Source organism: Gymnogyps californianus, chromosome 19 (genome assembly GCF_018139145.2).
Source record: "Gymnogyps californianus isolate 813 chromosome 19, ASM1813914v2, whole genome shotgun sequence".
NCBI classification, from domain to species: domain Eukaryota; kingdom Metazoa; phylum Chordata; class Aves; order Accipitriformes; family Cathartidae; genus Gymnogyps; species Gymnogyps californianus.
The window spans coordinates 3,798,905-3,822,724 of NC_059489.1; the positions used below are offsets into that span (position 1 = coordinate 3,798,905).

The following is a 23,820-nucleotide window of genomic DNA, read 5'->3' on the forward strand; positions in this document are numbered from 1 at the left end:
TATATACATACAACACACACACATATATACATGTATATTTATGTATAAAAAGATTTCACCTATCTGAAATTCTCATCCGTGCTCTGCTTTCCGTGTTTGACGATGAATAATAAAATTCCTTTTCATATCTCAAAGCAATTACTTTGGGTGGAGCCAAAACAGACAATGCAAACAGTTCCCATATCAAAACCACTTCCACTCAAACTTACCTGCATTTCACAATCTGCCCGAAGATTAAGTTCTTCGCAGCATTCCCTGGATACCCTCAAGAAGATATAATCCTTTGTTTTCTCCTCAATAGCTGCTTCATAAACCTTCTCTTTGGTTCCTTGGGTCTGTGCTGACTTCTCTTTAGTGACAGGCAATAAATAAACAGCATTGACTTTGGTCATCACCAGCCGTCCAGCCAAAGTGTCTTCTGAAAGCGTTTCAGTGAGCTTAAAGCGGCCAAAAAGTTGTCCATTTTGGGCATACTTTGCACCTCCAGAAACACCAGTGAGCATGAAGCTTGCTACAATCTGCAATTGCACTTTTATGTTGAACCTAAGTAAGAAAGCATCAAGTCAGTGCAGAAAAATGCTCTCAGATTCAGAAATTTCATGCATTCAGACTGAAGATTCACTGCCTTACATTCTGAATGTATAACTTTTAAACATAAGCAAATATAGCCAAACTGGCCCTTTGTAAGTACGTAGCTGTCAAATGTTTACACGTTTTCCTTTTGATTATAGCCTATAAAACATATAGTCAAAAGAATCAACATCTATGAAGCTTAAAAAAAGAACCCGCACAAGAGAGAATCAAATACTAGATTTTCTGAGACCAAAATAAGTTCAGGGTGAATTAGAGTTGCTGTGCATGTCCCAAAGCAGTAAAAATTTCTATTTAAACAGTTTGTAAGCTTATATTAGGTATTCAAGGAGAGATGTGCAGGCAAAGAATAGAGTAAGATTCCTATTTATTTCACGTATCTCTTCCAGGCTGCACACCAAAGACAGTAATCTACATCTTAAAAGGTAAATGGTATTATACCTATAATTCAGAGGGCTTGATTAAAATGCCTCCAAAAAATCAGAACGTAGGCATTAAAATGAGATAAATTTTATTTGAAATGAGAGAATGGCATCACAGGCTCAGCCATATAGACCATCTATCCACAGAATTCCTATTAGCAGCAAGTTCCTCCTGTAATCAGAGACTTAAATTCATTCTTTGTAGTTACCATTTTCTAGAAGTCACATGCATAACACATTAAAGTGACTTATTAGCACACTTTATTGACCTCTCACCAATACATACTAATCTCCTCCTAGAGCGTTTGGGGTTTTTTAAACAGATTGCTTCAACCTGGTTTTAAAAAGAACAAAAGGGGAAAAAAGTCTGTCACACTAACAATATTCAGTTCTCTTCTCATCAGCAACTTTTTCCTGAATTTGCAACAAATGACAGAAAAAAAGTAAAAACCAAAAGGTTTTCACAAATGAAATAAAATCTCTTGGAAAAAAACCAATTTTCTTATAGTACTTTTCATAGTCATACTCTTTTTATTTAATCTGTTCTTCTCCTTATAGTTTCTATTTTAACCTAATAAACTGATAATTTATTGTTTAAGCCCTGTAGTGTCAATAATCATAAGCCCATAACAATAAAACCTAATATTTTAACTCGCTTGGTATTAAAAAAATCTACCAAACCAATCAAATATATTTTTTTCATATCTGGCAAATCATGAGTCTTGCACAAAAACTGCAGGTTTGCCCCCTTGTGGTAGTATTTGCTTCTTTACATAGTATGGGCATTAAGTCAGAGGCAAATTTCACACTCCACTCTCAAAAAGCAAGAGATATTTTCTTACTGAACACAGATTTGTTCGGTTAATCAGTAACCACAAAGGTTACTGCACAAGCTACAGTTAAAGCAATCACTCAAAAGCACGTACTTCAGGGAGCACACTAGAATTAAGTGTAATCCTTCCATCCATGCTAAAAAAAAAACCCAAACCAAACCAAAAAACAAGCTTTCTTCTATACAAGTGCTGCACTATTCCAAAGCAGCTATCAACAAGTTAGCAACATCCAAACTCGCTCATATCTCATTCAGATCATTGTTAAAATACTATATAAAACATTTAACACAGTAACCAAGAGCTTGGCATTATTACTAAGATACAATCACTTGCTATTGTGAATTTTTTGTTAAAACTTTCCTAAAGTTGAAACTCTATGCTGTTGAATATGCATCAGCTCATTCTCAAATTCGGATTTGTAAAAACATGCTGGAAAACAGTATTACTGCCATTCTGAGACAAGGCACAAGTTAGTGTCTTTATAAATGGCTAAACTGAATCTGCTATGCTAAAGGGAATCTAAAGTTTAGAGATTATCAAGCAATTTCCATTGAGTAAGCTGACACCTTCTGGCAAACTGTTAAATTACAAAATCCTCTAAGGATTAGATTTTTTAAAAATCTAAAGTTGCTTGTTTCATCCATTCCTCACCCTTGCTTTGCAGGTTTATACAAAATAGGTTTTCAGTCAGGCTTATACAAATCGAACAAACAAAAACTTATGTTTCTTCCTAAGCACTGCAAAATCCCAGCCTAACTGCAGTGTTAATGAAACTAGCTAAAAAAAAAAGCCTGTTGTTCATATTTAAAAACACAGATATTAAAGACTTCATAAATCATTAATCCATCCAGTACCAATGTAAACAATAAATTCCCAAAAGGCAAATAAACCTATTCTGAACAAAACCCCATATAACAATTTCTTAGAAGTACATTCAGCACATTTCCTCTTATGTTTATACATGCAGAGTTCAGACAGGGTGTGCAGTGTGACACCTACCTATGTACTGATAAATGTAAGACATAGTAATGACAAATGCAAATTTATTTTCCATCAAAGCCAGTATCTTAAGTTTTCACAGCCTTGAGGATAAATCTGCTCTGTAATTCTGGTAGCAGACAGTGTACTGCATGGAAGGAGCCATATGTCACCTCACACACTCTTTAATGTTTGTATAAGAAAACACACAGTAAGTTCTAGCCACTCTTAACAATCATATGCTGTTTTACTTTTGAATGTGCAAGAGAGAAAGGAAGAGTTTTAAAACCATCAACAGATGTATGTAGGGCAAAACTTCCCAAAACCAAACTAGCATTTAGATCAGAACATTGTTTTGCTTTTACTTCTAGAGTATGTTTGCATTTGGAAATTAGACAGCAGTGGCTCCTTTATTCTAATCTTTATTAGTCTATTTTGTGACATACTCATATGGAGTAATTTTTATAAATGCCTCCTGAAATATTAGAATAAACATGATTTAAAAGTAAAGCTCTCTGAGACTATCCAGAATGAACTCCCTTATAACTGAGTTCAAGAATTTTTAAAGCCACTGCAACCTTCATCCAATACTTTTCAGTAGTTCCACTCAGGTGATCCCATGTGAAGTCTGAAACAGTGTTTTCGAAGAAAGTGAGAAATCACCAACATTCTTAAAACCCAACAATTCACTCCAATCTGAACTGCAGACACTCATGTATTCCAGTCTTGTCATAAGAGACCATATTGACAACCCTACTACTTCTACAATATACATACACAAACCCATTAGAGAGCAGCAGCTCATCAACATTTTCACTCATGGCACCACTTCAGAAGTATTACAACGCACTTGCATTTGTATTTCTGGGCCCATTTCTAGGCTTGCAACCCTGACACTTCACTAGAGAATACCAAGTGTGTGATCTTAGCCACAGAGGATCAGAAAAGTGTGCTAGTTTGAGCCTTGTTGCAATGAAGTGGGTCAGCTACAAGATCAAAAGAATATTTCTGTCATCAACACTATCAAAACAGAAGATATCAAGAACATTATTAAAACTTACTTTTATTAATCTACTAGACAGAAAAAGAAGAGCAATAACTTATCGCTGCACCAAATTGTCCAAAGGGGAAGCATTACACATAGGATACACTTATTATTCTTTCATTTCTACAGGCATGCTGCTCTTTGGTTTCCTGAGGCATGAGGGTGTAATTCTCAATGTGAAAATTCACTAAGTAAAAATATTGTTTACTTTTATATCTTATTTCATCATGTTTACTTTAAATCCACTTTTGTTTTAAAAAGCCATAGAAGAGTTAACCTGATTATAAACATGTATGATGGAGGATATTTCTGTATGCTGAAAACAGTGTTCAAGCATGATTCCTCTGTATGTTAGACTCCAGCTCAAGAGCAGAGCGCAGCAGCGATGAAAGATATGAAGAAAAACAGTTCAAATATACTGCCCTTCATCTGAGATACAAAAAAGAAATTGAATCATTTTTCTGCTTTAAAAGCATTAGAAATACAACTACGCATAGTGTTTTCTTCCTAAATTCTAGAGGGGTGATTCAGCTGAACCTCTGTAGTTCTAGGAGTGGTTCATCTTAAAAGACATTTCTGATTTGAAACTTAAGTAATTGATAGAACTAAATTTGCTACCAAATTAGGTTAAGGGGAAGTTATACCTTTTTGACTTTCCATTCTGAGTAGTGCAACACTTTAAAACTCTTTCGTACCACATGAGTGCAGGCAAAATTTTTAACCACAAATCTCAAACTACAGAAAAAAGGCCCCGTGAGAGTCTATACATGGGAAGCTCACATCTTTTTCCTAACTCTGTATTTGTTCATGCAGCTAATCCAGTTGGGTAATATGTACGTAATACCTAAAGACAGAACAAAACAAACAATGTATACTATATGCCTTTTATTAGGAACTTTTATTCAGAAGCTGCGTTTCAGCCTATTTAGAGAATAAATATAATAAACTCAGCAGCCACATCATTGTAAGATCAGAATTTGATCCACCCACAATTCAACCTTTCATACAAAGATTTCATATATTACTTTGCTATAACCTACTTTCACCAAGAAACAAAAAAAGACTCCTATTATTAATATCTTTTTATACAGAGAGCCAAATAAACAAAAATAATTATTATCCAGACATTAACAGAACATTGTACAACAGCTGTTTAGTGCCTCCAACTGTAAGCATAGACTGATACATAGTATCTGTTTTAAATGAGTTATCAATAAATTACATTTAAGTGGTAGTGACCTTTATCAAAAGTTACTATTTCCAGACTCATATTCAAATTCATTTCAAAGAAAGAGGAAGACTTAGTGTCTTAAACAAGCACGTAGGTGTAATGAAAAAAGTTGCCATCCTCATTTTAATAGGACAGCAAGAAATACCTAAGAAATATTTTTATAAAGGTATCACTTACTTGCTAACTTCCTTATACTGTGCTATTTCCTCAATATAAAGGAGGTCATGTAGCCGCGACTGATAGTTGGTCTTGGTCAATGATTTGTCCAGGACAGATTGTGTAAATAGCTGGTCAGCAGACAGAGGGATTTGGTATCTGGTAAGAAGGCTCTTCTCCAATTCAGTAGTTTCATTAGGCTCAAATTCTACAATAGTCTTAGAAGTAGAATCCCAACGCTTAGCTGTGGTTAGTAGCTGTTGCCGTGCATGCATCAGATATTCAAGATCTGGATGTAGATACATAATAGGGAAAGGAAATAAGTTCAAACTCCATATGTGTTTGGTTTTTATTTAAAAAAAAAAAACCAACAACAACAACAAAACACACTACTAAAAATAATCCCATTAGCGATAATGAACTAAATGTAGGTAAGAGTCTCCTCTGCCTACAACAGCTTTAGTAAGTTCATTGCTAGTACTTACCATCCCTATTTTTCAGGTGTACACAGAAAGCAAGCAGGCTCTCAAACAATATCAGAAAATAAAATATTCTATAGATAGAAATTGAATTAATACAGACAAACAAGGAAAGCACTTTTATTTTAATAATCACAAGCAACTTCAAAGGACTTAGCATCGCAATATGCTTTCAAAGCCTAACTGCAACATCACCTCATTTCAAAAATATAAAGTGGTGAAGAACCTTACAATATACACTATAAAATTTAGAAGGTAATAAAAACAAGTTGATAAACTAGCTGGTAAGAAATCATTAAATTTGCAACACTGTGAAAGCCTTTAAAAAAATTCTACAGTACCGTAATATCTGTATTCTGCAGACAGTTGCATTATATAGCTAAAGTTAGTTCACGAGGCAAAACTTTGGAAATGTAACCTAACATGATATAAAGTTAGAAAACTAAAAGGAAATTAATTTTTCAGTATACCCTAATTTCAGGGACCACACAGCTTAAATGAGAAACAGAAGACCAAGCACTGTCTACAGCCACCCAAAATATATCCATCATCACCACAAAAACACTATGACAACAGTGCATCAGTTAACAGAATTGCAGTTAAACTGCAGAGCTGAAAATATTTGGCATTTATAGTGAAGCTATGATATCTTAATGTATTATCTCTGAGTGAGATTTAAGATAGGTATCCAGGATATCACACCAACGCTGAAAAATGTGCAAAAAAGACATTTTCAAATTCAAATTAAATACTTAACATCATCCTGACTGTCTTTATTCTAAATAGAAGGAAAACAGCTTTTTAGCAAAAGAAATCTCAGTTCAGCTTGACTATGACTACAGGAACGTAGCTTATCTTACTCGCTAATCTCATGTGTTCACTAACAAGCCACATTTAAATATCTAACTCGAGCTAGTAGCTACAGTTGTATGGCAAGAAAAAGTCCATGTTTGTGTGGTTTCTGTGTTTGAAATCATCTCACCATAAATGAAGCTTTCTCTGGTACTAACCATACCTCAGATCACAAAAGCTCAGTAATTATGCTGGGATTGAGTCCTTGTTTGCTAGAAAGACAGCCAGTTCTTGGCACAGATTGTGCATATGGTGACCCTTCCCTTAAAGAGCATTTTGTACATTCTCAGTGCACAGAAAACTTCTTTTAGTTCTCTTTTTCCATGGCAAACAGAGATTTCAAAATGCATAATGGAGGCTCCTCCATTAAAATATTTTAATGTTGACCTTTCTTTCCTGCCTAGATATCTAGACAGGGCCCTGAATTACATGCAAATATAGAGACCTTGGGCATCTTTCTGTTTGAAAAGCACTTCCATGAGATCCTAATTCATATATACCAAAAGTAAAAGAAACAATGGAATCAGACACACATCCAACATAGTTATCCCTTTCACTTGCCTGCTTACACACTTCTTAGATTACCTTAGCAAAAAGCCCGGGACATTGTACTTAAGTTTACCTGTAAAGCATCTAGCACTCTTTTCATTTGAAATAAATATTAGTAACCACCTCCCTGAAGACTTCAGCATCCCTCTGCATGCAGACAAGCAATATGTGAAAAGGAAATATCAGTAGCCAATGCTAGAGACTGCTGTCTCAACTTCATCCATCACTTTCACGTGGACTTGAACTGGCTATTCGTTGTTTTGTTGTATCGCTTTGATTAGTAGTTAGTTTAAGCCAACAAGGACCCAGACCATAGATTAGTCTGACAGTAACTCTGACTTTGCAAATAAGTTATGGCTTCATTCTCTTGATCTTAAACAGGTTTACAATAAAAGGACACCTGTTCTCCACAAACTCAATGTTATAGGAAGCCTGTCAGCTGTGATCACCCACATTGTTACAGGGAGATCGTACAATAGTTCCTGAAAAGACCACAGCCTTGCTTCTAAGCATAGTTTCTCATTCGCGATGCAATATTCTCTGCTTCAAGAGACATTACAGCTTGTACAGTCTTCCTGCTCTTGGCTACAAGTACTTAGGTCATCTGGAAAGATCAGTTCACGATCTTTGGTATTTGCTATTTACAGTTTCTTTTTGTTAATGTTGCAAATGTTAACCTGTTACATGAAAATAAAGGCCAGAAATAGAAAACTGGTTTTTTCTTAGTTTCATCTTTTTTCCTTCTTTTTCCTTTTTCTTCTTCTTCCTGCTTCCATCCCAGTGCTACAGTCCTGTTTCTTTGGTGCTTGTATCTCTCAAATTTTCATAAAAAATTACAATACTCTATCCCATCCCCTTGCTTGCTGCCAAATGACAGTGACCTATATTTAGCTATCTTAATCTTTTAACCGTAAAGTGAAGTGCTTCCTTCTTTTTTGCACCTCTTTGAACATCTTTCAATTTGTTGACATCTTTCCGATAATGGAGTTTTATCAGGTTTGAACTGAGAGGCACAGATCAGTTTCATAAACAGAATACAACCCTTACGTAGCACGTAGTTAATTTTTTTTACTGGAACACACACAAAAATATAGTTACACTTTCTTTAAATTTTCAAAATTCATGTCAACAGCAATTCATTGAGTTACAAGCCTATACTTTGCCTCTTGCCTTTAACAACCCTACTCAGATATTACAAGGGAAGGAAAAAAAAAAACAAAACACCCCAACAACCAACTTCTCAGATAGTCTGTAATTAATGAATTAATTACCAGGTGTATTCTTATACAGAAACACTTCATCTCTCTACTGACCTTATTCTACGTGTTTAACATTTTCATCAATACAAGAACGATTATAGAAACACAAACCTACTTTAACTTCCAGTGCTGCCTTCAGACACACACCAAACTAGAAATTCCCAGCATTTTGACAAGATTTAGGAACCGTATCCCGACAGAGCGTAACAGTCATACTCCAGTTATCTGCCTTATTTAGACCCTCTGAAGCTTTTTTCCGCTATTTATATTCATATATATGATGAACATAACATACAGTAAAAGACATTCATTAGCTGTTAATACAGATGCTGTTCTGCTCAGAAACGTGAAAAGGAAAGAGATGGCATGAAAGATTTCCACTATTCCAAAAAATATTTTTAATACATTACCTTCAGTTGAAGCAGCATCAATCATTACTCGTTGCATGAGGACTGGTTCTAATCCAAAGTCAAACACAACAGTTTGGCGAAAAGTTCCAAAGATTTCTGTGTTAAAGGCTATACTGACTTTGTATATATAATGGTCTATGCCGTTCTGGACCATCGTCCCTCCTATCCATTCCTGACAGTTTTCTGGAACTTCTTGTGATACCTGGGTAGTGCTGTCTCCAGCAGATATTGCAACGATACTAAAATGTGGACGATGGGCATCATAAAGCAATGCCACTCGATACAGCATTCTTGCAGGCTATAAAAAAACGCAAAGGTTGAAATGACAGTATGTTGGAAAACTTATATTATTTCAGGAATATCTTCATTTGCAATCAGATAATGAGAACTTATAAGAACTCTCAACTTCTCAGAGCAGGTTTAAGTCCTGCCTGCTTTCCAGAAATCTGGGCAGTCGATACATAATCGTCAGAGCCGCTAGGAAAAAAAGAGAGAGAAGGGATGGTGCTAGAAAGTTTCTCTATTTTAAGAAGAATTATGCAATTGAAATCTTAATCACAAAAGGTTATGGGCTGCATTCTAGTTATTACTGACTCACTTTGAAAAGATAAGTAGTCCTACCTTACAAGTGAGAGCGAATGTCCATGTCTGATGAGACTTTTTGGTGGTGACAGTTACCGATAGCTCAGGATTATGTTCTACTCTCACTCCTTCTACACATTCACTAAGCTAGATTAAAAGAAAAAGAAGATAACGTTAAAATTCTACAAGGCAGTATTAAAATAAAAACATTCAGGAAAAGGTAGTATTTTTTAACAGAAAGTGGAAAGAATGTTTTCCTAGATTGTGCAGGATTGATACAAGTCCTGCATAGAAATTAATGAAAATATGTGCTAATTCAGAGAGACAAGCAAGCCAAATCTACTAGATCATACTGTGTAAGCAAAGAATATAACTATTTAAGGACAATTAACCACAGGACTTGTTTTTCAAAAACCAACTTAATTGTAAATGTTTAAAGTAGAACATGATTTCGTTCGGAAAGAAGGATCTGATACAATGAGGCCCAAAGACTGCATTTCCAGAAGACCCCAGATCTCACTGACGTCAATGAGACTACTAGACACCAGGAAACTAGAAACAGGCTTTCTACTCATCAATGCATTTTGCAGAAAGTCCACTCTTCCCAGATTTTAATCAACAATAGATGGACCGAAAACTCCTTAGGGTCAGTGGTAAGTAGAGCTGGTCGAATGCCGCAAAAACGTTCTTTGGAATTCCAAACAGCTGCTAAGTTTGATCGTATCCATACCCCGCACTCTTCAGTATTCAAACTTTTTTTGAACATTTGGCGGATCGACTTTTCTTTATACAAGTGCCTGCAAGCTGCAGGCAAAGAAAAGGAGCCATGCACAAACAAGAGTATTCTCCACTAAGTCATGAAAGCTTCACCATTTATTGTTCTCCAGTTTAAAAAGTTCTGCCATCTAGTCAAGGAACAGGAACAATACCATGAGACTTGGCTGACCCATCCTGCACTGGGAACAGTAAATATGCAAAATGAACATGCTGTGATTAACCCACAAGCTGTAATTCACAAACTCTACTGAATTCCTGAAAAGCACGAGTACATTTGCAGAAATCAGCCTAAGTCTCTGGTATCTTTGCAAGAAGATATAGGGAAGGATAGAAAGGGGAGCAAATTGGTTGGACAATTTCTTGGTAAGGAGTAATTCGACCAGCTCTGATAGTAAGGGCCAAAAACAGGCTCATCTGTTAGTTTTAAATATGAGCACATAGGGAAGTAGTATATTTTCCTTACCACTTTCTCAGGAGATAACGAATTCATCCATTTCTCAATCAAGGTTTCCATATAACTGCCCGAACATTGTTTGTTTTCCTTCTGCTGTTTTAATCTGATCAAGCGGGAAGCATATCGTTTTTGCCATTCTGTTAGCTCTTCCTGGGAATGTGCTGAAGTACACTGTGCACCGTACCTGCAGATCCCTTGCTCTAAAAATCTACATAAAATAGGAAAAACGATTATGCCTTGAACTTTTCGGTCTCCAATTAAAAAAAGAAATTTATCAAAATTTTACTTTTAAAGCCAGAAGGACATTCTTTAAGTCTCTCTCACAGAACTAAAGGCAGTTTAGTCCATGTAAACTGATTTGGAAATATATACATGTACACAGCATTTTGTAAGAGAGGCAGCAGCCTCTCTTACTGCAAAGTCCAGAAAAGTATATCAAATTTCTTTGAAACATAGGGGGACAGAAGTCTTCTTAAGAAATTTCCAGCTTTAAAGAAGAAAGAATCAAGTGTTTGTACAGCAATTAACACAATGAGATCATGGACCATCCCTGAAATGACTAGGCACTGTATTAATATGAATAAAACACTGTTAATCAGGGGCAAAGGGAAGATATAACATAATTTCCTCCAATAGTTACGTTATTAGCTGATAAATACTCATTCAGCAGTTTTTCCTGGAGCAACAGTGACATCACATGGTCCTTTCTACTAAATACACCTATATAGAAATCATCTCTCAAGGAAAAGGTTTAATCCTCTTCTTTGTAAAGGGTGTAAACTTTGTATTAAAATCATAAAACACAAGGCAGCAGCTGCACCTTCATCATTCTTCAAACTGAAGCACTTAAAAAATAGATGACAAAATGAAGAATAAAATGGGGGGGGTGTAAGTTCTGAAGGTACTAAGAAAGTATTGGATATACAGAATAAACATCAGGCCAGGAGGCTGTTTTGTTCGTTTGTTTTGCAGAAAACGACTATAAAGAGTTAATGTAAGCATCACATTTATTATAAATAAAGCCAAGCAGGCTGATCTCTGTCAGGATATTAAGTTTATAGAAACTCTGTAAACATAACTATATTTTAATTTCATGTGAATATCTACGTATATATTTGTATTAAGAATCTCTTCCTACAGTGATGAGTTACTGTAAAAAAGAAAGGATGCACCAAGACTAAATTAATACAGCAAGTCAGGACCCCGCGTCATTGATGAAGACAGCAGAAGGGGATCAGTGACTGAATAACCTTTCCATAGTACATGTATTATGTAATGTAACGCGAATTAGAATGTGAACTTTGAGCTATGTGACAAAAACAAATAACACCTGACTATGACATGAAAATCTTGCAGCAAAAGTACCTGGATATCTAGGCCACACTTGTATCAGTGGTTATAATTTGATTTAGTATACACTTTTCCTTTAAGAAAAGTTTAAATATTTAAACATTTCAGTGCCCAAATTGTAAATAAAATAAGCATGATATATATCACAATGTTACTAAAGGCATTCTCAAGCTATGTTCCTTAATATATTTTAAACTAAAATATTTTTCTTGGTAGTCAATTTCAATATTTTTATTGTAAATTTTCCAATTCACCATTGCATTAGAATGCTAAAGTACAATTATGATTTTCATGGTCCAAAGTAAATGGCATGCAAGCATACAAAATTGTTGACCTGTTCTTATTAGCTCCCTAGCAGATTCAAAATCAAGTGGTTTTCCTTTTCATTATTTAATAGAAAAGCATATTACTTTAAAATTTGTCATCATTATGCAAGTTTTCCCAGTTCTCATTGTTCATATTTTTAATAGGCACTTCTTTTCTCATTTTTAGTTTCTTATTTAATACCTCCTGCAATTCCATAGCTTCATTATCTAGAATAAATATGCTGTACTCCTACTGCTTTATGGCATACAGGGCAAAAATAAACCACAGCTTCAAAAATTCGTATTCAGTACCTGTAACTGCCTCCTCACAAGCAACTAAGATCTTTAGTCCATGGTCAGAATGATACTGTTCATATGGATTTGCTGAGTAAGGCACATCCGTCTCACTGTAAGGGTTAACAGTGTGCATAAAGCCAATTACAGCTTCAGTGGAAAAATGTTTCAGTGCGATGGTTGGAAACATGGTATAGATGTTACTCAACAGAAAATCATCAAGAGCTAAAAACTGTAAATATCTGCTTTTTAAAAATTGCTGAATATGCACCAAATATGATAAAAGTCAATGAGAGTTGCCAAGATTTAGCATCTCTAGAAAATCATGCCAAAAGTAGTCCAAATTCAGCAATTCAGTCATATAATTTAAAAAGCAGGTCAGATTCCTGCTTACGTTTTTAAAACAATTTATTTACATCAGTTACACATATAGCAGAATCAAATGCATAATGATGGTTCCTCCCCATATATATTAATACAGTTTCAGGTAAGTAATGACAATTAACAACACAAACTACAGGCAATATTGACTAGACTGAAAAAGACAAGGAGGAGAAACTCCAATACAAGCCACTGGATCTTCAGCAAGGCAATTCACCTCTGTGTATTTGAGCTTACGCAAAATGGAAATAATGAGATCCAGAGGGAAATTCTACAAACATTTTTTTAATCCGAAGACAAAGCCCATCTATCAACAAAGCCCATTTATCTGATGGCACGCACCTTATCTGCTGTCAAAGCACACCTCACTGTGCTTCAGTTTACTAACATTGTTGTCTGTGGGCACTTTTCACATCTCTGAAATTATACAAATTAGAAAAGGTAGGGGAAAAAGACAGATGCTGACCTGTCGCTAGAAAAATGGTCCTCAAACCACTCTCTTAAGAAAAGGGAGCTAGTGATGCCATTTTATAAACTGAAGTGCTTCTGGATAAACTGACCCTTCCGAAAATCTGTGAACGAATCAACTCCTGCTCTAACAAGTACCTTCATCTTCCTGACCTCTTAATCATTCTGTCAGCAGCTAAATAAAAGAGGAAATGTTATGATCCCTTGGAGGACGTTGACATAAAGCAATGACTTTACCTTTTACATAGCGTATATTCTTCACTGCTTGTGACTCCCCTAGGTGGAGGGCGGAACTGCCAGCCATCCCGGGACCCTGCAGAGTAGTCAAAACTTAGGTTATGTTTCTAATGCCACGTATTTCTGAGTTAGATAGTAACTGTCCACGGAACCGTATCTCTAAACATCAACCCAAAGTGTATTTGTACACAAGCAAAATTATCCACGAAAAATTAATTTTCAATTCCTAACAAATTCATTTAGAACAAAGGTCCAAAGGTTACGAAGGCAAGTTTCAAACAATTTGCAGAATGGAGCAGGCTCTGATACAGCACTTTGACCAATAAATAGAAACTTCTGCCTCCAAATTCAGTAAATTATGAGATCCCTACCTCAATCCCCGGGGGTCATCACAATAGTCAAGCCCCTGTTTTGATTTTTTACTATTATGCAGTGCTGAGTATTCAGCAGAATCCAAGCCTTCTCACTACAAAATGAAGTAGCTTTAGAATTGAGTTACATACCTTCTTCTAAATCTTCTACATGATATCCTGATGGTACTTTACCAGCTGCCTACAATTATATAAGAAAACCCCACAGTTATAAAGGAACACAAAACAATTTCATCAACAAGAACTGCTTTGGCTTCTTTGCTGTCAAAATGTGTTTCAGAACAACCAATACAAAAATATTAATCAGAAGTCTGAAATCACTTCCAGTCACAAACATTAATTTCCTCTTAACCTAACAACTGGACTGCGGCCGTTGATAAAAGGAATTCTGACAGGAACACTGAGTCCACTCATTGTTAGAAGAAAATTTTAGAGATTTTTTACAAGACTAAATTCTACCCTGCGATCGTTTTAATGTGGACTGCAGTGAAGTTTTTAAAAGGCCAAAAGTCTAAACTGTATTGAGATGTCTTTCAGCTTTGAATCTACATTAAAAATAAAGCCCAAATCAATGACAAAGCATAAGAAAGAAAAAAAAAGTGGCAATTTAATCAATAGACGTGACTGATTAACCTCTAATACAAAAAAAGGTGACTGAGAGGGCATTTATATTTGTTAACCAATTTCTTAAGTCATGTTTATTACTTCAGAATCATTTCCAACAGAGAAAAATACAATAAATAAATAATACAGATCTAAATGCTTTGAATTCTTTCTACTTGCTACTTCAAGAAAGTCAACAACCTATTAGCATCTTTCTCTATTTTCTCATACGTCATGCAAGACTGCAATGAAAGGCTCCTGAATAGGTAGGTGGTAAAGACCGACAGACCAGTGGAAACAATAATGTTTGAACCAGTATGTTCATAGTGAGCCCGGATCTCCTGGGACACATGAAAACAATCCTTTCAGCTGTTTCAGGTACTGTTCGTTATTTTCCCAATAATACGCTCATTATTACCTCTGTTTCAGCAAGAAGTGTTTTCAGTCGTGTCAGATCTTTAGTTACCATCCCGTTCTGGGGGGAGAAAGAATATTAATACATCAAACACATAAACCTTCACATGCATTAAACCACAGCAACTAAGTTCATTTTCCCCCACACCACCACCAAGGAGAAGGGCAAGAAGGAAAAATGAGTTTGACTTACAATGCACAATTTTAAATTACATACTACGTAACACTGAGCAAACATTACGGTGAAAAAGGGAATTCTACGCTGGCCAAAAACAGCACTAGACTTACACCAAGTATCAACACAGGACAATGCAAGAGAGCAGCGTACGTAGAACAACTTGGGAAAAAAAAATTTCTTATGAAGTTTAGCTGCCACTCAAGACAAATATTAATAGCTACAATACTTATTGATTGCTATCCTCCAGAGCAGTACTCTACATGCACAGTAGCCATAGAAGCAGTATAGCCCAATGGACAAGGACTCAGGAGATCTATGCTCTATTATCAGCTTGGCTACTGGCATGCTAGGTGACCTTAGGCAAGTCACTTCACCTCTCCATGCCTCAGTTTCCCGTCTGCAAAATGCGGACAGCGATACTGACTGTCTTCACAGAGCACTTTGTAAGCTACCGATGAAAAGCACTATACATGAGCCATATGCTATGGTTACTGAAACACTTCAGCTCTGAAGGAATTAATATAATAAACTTTCACTGCTGTTGCAGTGATGGATTCGTTTCTTCTTAAGGATCTACTTACAGATTATAATTTCTACAGTTTCATAACTCTTTCTGCTCTGATGTAGACTATGTAATTTTTGGAGTTTTCACTAAAAAGCAAAGATGAGCCATGTAACTAAAAATAACTGCATATTCAAGTACATCTGAAGTAAAAATCTTTCAAAATTGAATTTATCTGAAATATATAGCTAAGTAACAATTTCACACTCATGTAAGTCAAAACTTCGATTAAAGGAACCCAGACCTGTGGTTTTTATTTCGATAATCTCTTGCAGAAATTTAATTAAGTGCTACTACATTTGTTAGACTTCTCCACATTTTGACTGTGCTACTGAGCAGCACAGAAATTACTCTTTGCTGAAAACTTACACACTCAACAATTCTCACACTTAGGTTTTTTTCAAAATGATTTTTCACTTCTTCAGCAGAAGGCTGCAAGCTGAACCTGTTGAGCTTAAATGTATTAGAGCATAAAAACATTACCAAAAATCATTCTCTTAAGTCACTGGGGAGGAAACTGGATGGATTCCAACTCTTCAATAAATTCATTCCAAAACTTTGTTTCATTTCTTCTCTCAGATAATGGCACAAGTCAGTAAATCAGCTGCTGATTTTAATATTCCTACTGAAAACAAGTGTGTCTAACAACCTAAAGCTTGTAAAAACCTCTCAAACTGTGCTTTGGGACAACACTCTGGAATTATATACGAAGCTACCTTTATTTGCACAACAATAGCTCAAAACAAGGGCACTGTACATTTCCTGCGATAAGGGGCTTTTGGCTATTTTACTAATTTTTCCTGAAGGCAAGTTTCCTTCGACCTCACCAGGAATTTTTCAGTGAAACATTTTTTCATTAGAAAACATCAGCTAAACACAGAAAAAAAAACCCTTTTCTTTATGTAAAAATAGCCAATGGCAGGGGGGAAGGGAATTCAGGATATATACCAGACAGACAAGCAGAACTCCCTCTCAAAAACAACCTACTGATTAAGTTAAGCACCAAGATATAGGACTCATGATCCAATTTCAAGGTAACAGGCTCTCCTACAACAGTTTCTGATGTCGCTTACACGTTCCTCATGGTCTGACCAGGGCTGCTCTTGTCTGTGCTATGACCATGTTTCTGGATTTAGCATCACCAAGCAGTTCATGGTGATGAACCGCATGCTATTTAATCTAGATTACAGAAACAGAAAGGATACTATCCTTTGGAGACTTCTGTATGTCTCTAATTTTCCCCATATGAGTAGTCACATAAGAGTCATAACAGTTATTTACATGTATGGGGTTAAAAGCATCTTTACAAGTTTTGACAGTTCAAGGGTAAAATAGAAGCTTTGAACTCAAACCTTCATCTTCGTCTTGAAATGCAAAGCTTTTTTTTTTTTTTCCCCTGAAAAGCTTTTCATGCTGTCTTACAATTTATCACGGGCCAGTTATTTAAAAGTCCTAACAATAATTTTTCTGCTTTAATGGCTAAACTTCTGAAGTACATACAAAATGGTGTCAGGTGCAACTTTAAAAAAGTAAGCAAAAGTTTGAGATTTACGTTATTCTAGTCAATCGCACAAATATGCAAATTATTTTGCACTCCCTGAGGATTCAGGGCCAACAACGAAAAAAATTCTCAAAATCATAACAACTCTGCAACACTGTTAATGCAACAACCTAGGTATCCTGACAACATATCCGTGCCCATATACTTATCTTTGTCTTTTTCATACAAATCATTTTTGTTGCAACCTGCCAGTCAAACATATGTTCAGAAGTTTGTTATTAAACACATTTTAAAAACAGGAAGTACAAAACTGCTTTTTAAATTGCGTAGATTGCAGCAAACCCACTTACCAGTGATTCACCCATCAGTGACTTGGAAAGAACATTAGACACAATTTGCAGCTTCCCTTTAAGATGCATGCAGCAGAGCACTGCACGGAAAGATCCATCTCCCTTGGCCAGCCCCTCTCCCAGCACTGCAACACAAACCAGCAACTATTAGCTTCATCACAGTATACATTTAAATAAACTATATACAGTTTTCCTTCACCTTTAACATGAAAATAAAGTCTGAAACTTGGGTTGAATTCATGGCTTCTTGGAAAGACAAGTCTTGAATATAAAGGAAGCATTACTTGCTCTTGTCTAATATTAACTTGAAATTTGTCTCCCACCATCTAAGAAATGCTGTACATGAGCTCAAAAAAGGTTGTAACGTTTACATGCTAAAATAGACAAAAATTAAATATAGGAAGGGTAAATTCAAATATCTGACACAGACACGAAGGACCTCCTCTTCACAGAAAGGGTAAAAAAAAAAAAGCAACCAACAACCTCTCAGTAACACAAACATGCTCAGGAAGATCCATTCATGCTCACAAAAAGCATGCCCTTTCGTTTCCAAATATAGCTAACCTCCTCGTGGTCAATTCCTGCTACTTTAAAAGGGCTTTTATTCACTTACACTGTAAAGTGCAGGATATAGGAACGATTGTTTAAGTACAGAAATGTACAGGCTCCACGTAACAGAAAACTTTCCTAATGCTTTCTAGCACTGGATCAGATAGCTAGCCAAACAGACACTTTCATTGACACTTCCAATAGTGAAAGGATTTATTTCACGATATAGACGTGCTTCAGACAAGCAGGAATAACACTTAATCATATATATTACCTGTCCAGAAAACGAAATGCCAGAGTGACTAAAAAGCTAGTAAGCTAAGCATGTGGGTTGAAAAGAAGGCTGGACAGTTGTTTAAAATTACGAAATTATAATATATATTACTGTTATTGCAGGCAACATCAACATCTGTGTTTATACTGCTACTCATGCGGATGCAAACAGCTCCTGTTAGTGCTAACAGGAATTTTACATTCACCACAACTTCAGGATTACATTTTAGAATAATAAATCAAAACTCCTCACTCAACAGACATTCACATCGTTAACAGAAATTGCATGAAAGACTAAAGAAAAAAATAGTCCCACAAAACATTTACATAAAAACAACTAGACATCTCTTCAAAATGAAATGGTAACTAAATCCTGTTTGTTGAGTGCCTCAAAGATTAGTCTGAATTCACCACTCTGATGATACTGACCACATTTCCAAAAATAGAGCTTACTTCCCAAATCAGAAGAAGCAGCGCCAGAAATAGCTTTAACATGTCTGACAGTTTGCTATTTTAACCTCAAAGATTAGATGTCCGATTATGATATTTTGTATCATTAACTACATAGTATCACCAAGCTAAAACATACAGTTGCACACAAAAAGTTACAACATATTAACTGGTACCTTTTGGTAAAGATTTGTGGAATAATTTAACAGATTGTAAATTATCATCATTTCTTGTTAACAGTGCAAGCAGCATACTATAAAGAACATATATTTCTCCAGCTATTCCAAAATGTACTTATCATTCAGGTTAAAATAAAACAGTCATAGGTATGCAACATGTCAAGTCTTGTAAAAAGACAGAACAGCAGCTTGAATAAAATGTTGTCTATTAAAAAAAATTGTGAGTATCAAGGAAGTGTTAGTATCAGGTAGTCCATACTAAGGTTGTTTATTCCCAAGGATATTTCAAACATAAAACTAAAACTAAGACCTTTCAGGATCATAAATGCAGATACTCTAAGCTGTCAGATGCTGGGCTACAATTGATAACAGTACATCACAGGGAACCACAAACAAATAGTTCATTCATATATTCATAAAAATACTGTGTGTGCGTATACAAATACATATATACACACACACACACCATTTTTATATACATACATAAATATCGCATTAATAAGTTGAAAAATGTCCTCAGTTTTAGATCTGGAAAAAATATTTGCAGAACATGCTGGCATGAATTAAGGAAATTAATATTAAACTGGACGCTATTTCTTTGTTACTAACACACATTTGAAAGCTGTTTTCTCTACTTAATTAAAAAAATAATAATATTAGAGATCAGTACTCATATTCCACCCACTTCTATGCCCATCCAGTGAGAGAAAAAAAATAGTTAATATGACAGTTCCTTTGAGATACTGATAACTGACACATATGCCAAGAAAAAGTTTCACAGATGAATGTCACCCATCTACCCCTATGACAAACCCATCAGATCTCATCAATGAGAATACTATTCATTAAACAGCTTTCTCCCTCCTACCTCCTTTAACCATCATTCATCTTTCCAGATGTCTCCCTCTCGCTTTTATTTGCCATCATGAAAGACAACTGTGAGGTTAGTCAGAATATTACACCATTGGCATATATCAACAGTTAAAAGAAGCAGCTTTAAAAAAAAAAATCCAGACTATTTTAAGAATGGTACTGATTAAGCAATGTTCAGTCTTCTAAAATTTGTTAAACTTTAATTTTACACCTACAGAAAGCAAGTTTACTTGTCTTAGTTATGTTTTGTGGACCTTCACAAGCAGGCTGCAGAGCCCCACAAATTCCCCAGACTATGACTTGAGTATCACTGAAGACAAACATATTTAAAAAAACAAACCAAAAAGCACCACCAAACTCCAGATAACCTCCCCACAAAACCAGAAAGGAACGATTTAAAGATTATCATTGCTAGCACAGGAATGTCAGAATAGTATATCACAGTCTGTGTAATAAAACCGTGGTTTGAGGAAATTTCCTTAGAATTCAAGAGTAGTTAAGGAACTAAAAACTGAAAGGTGGGATCTACCCATCTTTTCTTTCCAAATCTAACTGATAAACTCTGTTCGAACGCTTGCCAAACTCACCAAAGAGTTCTCAGTGAGTTTTGAATCACTGACATTATACATGAATAACAGAACATTAGGAAGGATGGTTAATTCCTTTAAAAATACCCCGACTGAACAAGGCAGTGAAACATGAAAGGCTCAACTTCAACGTGACATATGCACATTTGGAAGCTTTAACAAATAGGAATAACTGTAAGTACATCATCTTGATTTTCTCTGAATCAAGTCCCAAAATGAAAACCAAAATGTCCCTAGGAAGAAAGACAGAACAATCAACTGTCTTCATCTTCGCAAGAATCCAAACACTATCAATTCATCCTACATTTGTACACTAAAATATCTATTAGCCAAATAGCACCGCTGTGCCAAAGACATGCATTTGAGTTCTGGTACTTGAATACTAAACAGTGAGATCTCTCAAAAAAAAAAAAAAGAAAAAGAAAAAAAAGTAGAAAAAGTATTATAAAGCAGATACATAATTTTAACTAGGAAAAAAAACATTGTTAGCAAACTAACAAATCTGGGCATCGGTTTTAAAAATTCAGACAACTGACTGCAATTTATAACACTATGTAATAAAAAAAGAAATAAGCATACCATGCCTACAGTCTTCATCTGCTTGCCCATACTTTTTCTGAAAGGTAAAACATGAAAAGTTTAAAAATAGCATTATTCCAGTTAGCATAAACAACTACATGCTTGAATTACAAGTTTCTTAAAATTTTTTAGAATCTATTACCTCATCTTTTCCTGGGTGGAACATGTAAAGAACATCATTCACATGTCAAATATAATATAATTAATTCTTAGAATGCTTTTCTCAAATTCTCAGCAAATGGGACATTTTAAAAGAGGAACATGAATTGGCAAAGGTATATGTTTTACGTGTGTTTGTAGGTGGCTCACAACACCTAGGAAAAAATAAAAAAACTTAACTTTCTTTTCTAGCCACTGTAATTTTTTTTTTTTAAACTTGTGCTAACATGGTGCTGTTGAAATTTGTAAGGTACGTATTTTATTTTACTCTGTCTTATCAATGGTGATTTTAAAAATTACTTCATTCAGTAAAACAAGTAGGAAAATTTGGATTTTGTTTTTTAAACTTATAAGCCTTCAAGTAGCTATATAATTCAAGTCTTTAATAGGAAGGTTTTGATTACAAGTATTTTTCCAAAGCCCCTGAAGACTTACTGCAATAATTTCACTATGATGAACATCCAGATAGGTGCCTCACAGGATTTTCAAAGGCATCCAGGTCAGAAATGTATTAAATACTGCTAAGCATCTATCTGCATATTGGCCTATGTAAATAATTATGAAAAGTCAACTCTGTAGTAACACAACTTCCATTAAAAAAAAAATCTTAGTTATTTCTGAATCTCTTCCCCTGAGGAGCCATAAGATAGGTCACATCTTAATTTCAGAAGTTTCCCAATTCTTGTTTTGCACACTGAATAGTCCAATTCAGCTATCTATTTAAAGAATGCTTAAAAATGCTCCATAATTAGATGGGCAAGATTTATCTTAAAGCTGCCCAGCAAGGTCTTACAACTTGGCCAAACTTCTTCCACTTGGGATGAAACTGTTCATACCCAATACACGAAGATTTGGGGTGGACAAGGCCCCTGTAAATCTGTAATAACATTTCCAAAACAGAAAGGTAAGGCAAAATGTAGGTGCATTAAGCAGGTTGTAGGTTTATTCTTAAGCACTGTAATGTCCTTTCCTTTAAGAAACTGTAGGTCTCTGATGCTTTAAAGGAAGGACACTAATTTGGCAATGGGATCATCTATAATTCAGGGTTATGCCTCTTGCCTTGCATTTACAAACCTTTACAAAGACCCCAGTTTTCACAGTTCCATTAAAAATCTGCCAGAGCCTAGAAGTTACACCTTTCACCAGATATGCTCTAGCCTAGCAATGGAAAACTAGTATATGATAAAGTATTAAAAGACTAATGTTACGCCTATGCATATGGAGCTAAATTAGGTATGAACTGGCTACCTGAATTCTGGCATTTCTTAACTTTGTTTTTTGAGTGTTTAGATTTGCAACCTTAATTTCACGCTTTTTAAAGATAAGGTAATTTGGTATGTAATTCAGCATAACTGTACAAACCTAAATACCCTAAAATCAGATATTTTGCCTTCCTGGATTTTTTTTTTTTTTTAAAAGTATTTTTCTTCATTCTTTTAAAGAACTGTGATTCAGACCCAAACTACTTAGAGGTCCCAATCCTGAAAAATAAACAGATCAGGGAAAACTACAAGACAGAAGCCTCATATATGCTTTAGCAAGAGAGATTCTGTGGCAAATCAACATGCCAATCACAGGAAAACTCTGCATTTTATTTAAATCTTGATGGTACAAGATATTTGATTGTTCTTTCCAGTTCACTAGATACTATTAAAGAGTCACACTCACAAGTTGTAAAAAGGAAGCAATTCTATACAGAAGAGTCTCGATTTTGATGCGGTCGATTTCTGCCTGGCATGCCTCCGGGAGGTGAGCTGGGGGGTACTGGCTGAGGGAAAGGAGAGCCTCTGTGCAATGCTTCACTGCCACTTCATAATCCTGCTGCTTAAGAGATTCACATGCTTGTTCACATGACTTCTCTGGTCTTCTGTCTGCCATGACTCAGGGACAGAAATCCTAGAGTGGGGGCAGAGGGGATGATAAAATGTTGGTTAGCTGTATAATGGCAGTGACAATTTGCCAACCAACTTCCATTCCCATCTCAAGGTGCTGTATCACATCCCCTTCATTTTATGCCATTCGCATTTCCTATTCCAAGCTTTCTCACTAACTAACCTCTTCCCAGTCTTTCCTCCATCGCTCCTAGCTCTCGGTTTTGATTCTCATTCAAGAAGGTATTTAAGCCCATGACTGATTTTAAGAATATAAGTAGTGGTTTCAAATTTTAAAGTCAGCATGGATTTAAGCACTTTGCTACATAGAGGCTTTTGGGTCTTCACTGGCAACGTGATCTTTGCTTTGGAAGTAATACAACTCATCCACCAACTGCTCTTTCTCGGAGCCCGCAGCCATTTACTCCAAGACACCTTTCTCTTCAAAGCACTTCTCACCTATGCTCAGGGGAAGGAGCCGCTCTCTCTGGCTGGGTGAAGCACAATGGGGATGGACAAGGATGAATGAGAAAGAACAGGAGATCAACAGGAAACCACTTGTCTCTTCCTTCAGTTGGTTTATTTCCATTTATGTCTGAGAAAGTCTAGATACCCCTGCCACACCAAAACCTTTATGCAGAACTTAAATAATTTTAAAGTATTGGGGG

At 35.6% G+C, this 23,820-nt stretch overlaps 1 protein-coding gene across 2 annotated transcripts in view; it reads right to left on the bottom strand.

Moving 5' to 3' along the window:
- HELZ (helicase with zinc finger) overlaps positions 1–23,170 on the bottom strand; it is a 72,377-nt gene extending 49,207 nt beyond the window's left edge. For both annotated transcript variants that reach the window (XM_050908587.1, XM_050908586.1), the window contains exons 1-11: positions 22,950–23,170; positions 21,123–21,159; positions 17,633–17,757; positions 15,046–15,102; positions 14,157–14,205; positions 13,654–13,729; positions 10,628–10,826; positions 9,427–9,534; positions 8,806–9,103; positions 5,278–5,545; positions 210–543 (exon numbers count right to left, since the gene is read on the bottom strand). In XM_050908587.1, coding sequence (XP_050764544.1) covers positions 210–543; positions 5,278–5,545; positions 8,806–9,103; positions 9,427–9,534; positions 10,628–10,826; positions 13,654–13,729; positions 14,157–14,205; positions 15,046–15,102; positions 17,633–17,757; positions 21,123–21,159; positions 22,950–23,159 — 1,761 coding nt within the window. In that variant the 5' untranslated portion in view covers positions 23,160–23,170. The remainder of the gene's footprint in view (positions 1–209; positions 544–5,277; positions 5,546–8,805; positions 9,104–9,426; positions 9,535–10,627; positions 10,827–13,653; positions 13,730–14,156; positions 14,206–15,045; positions 15,103–17,632; positions 17,758–21,122; positions 21,160–22,949) is intronic.
- Positions 23,171–23,820: the final 650 nt, after the last annotated feature.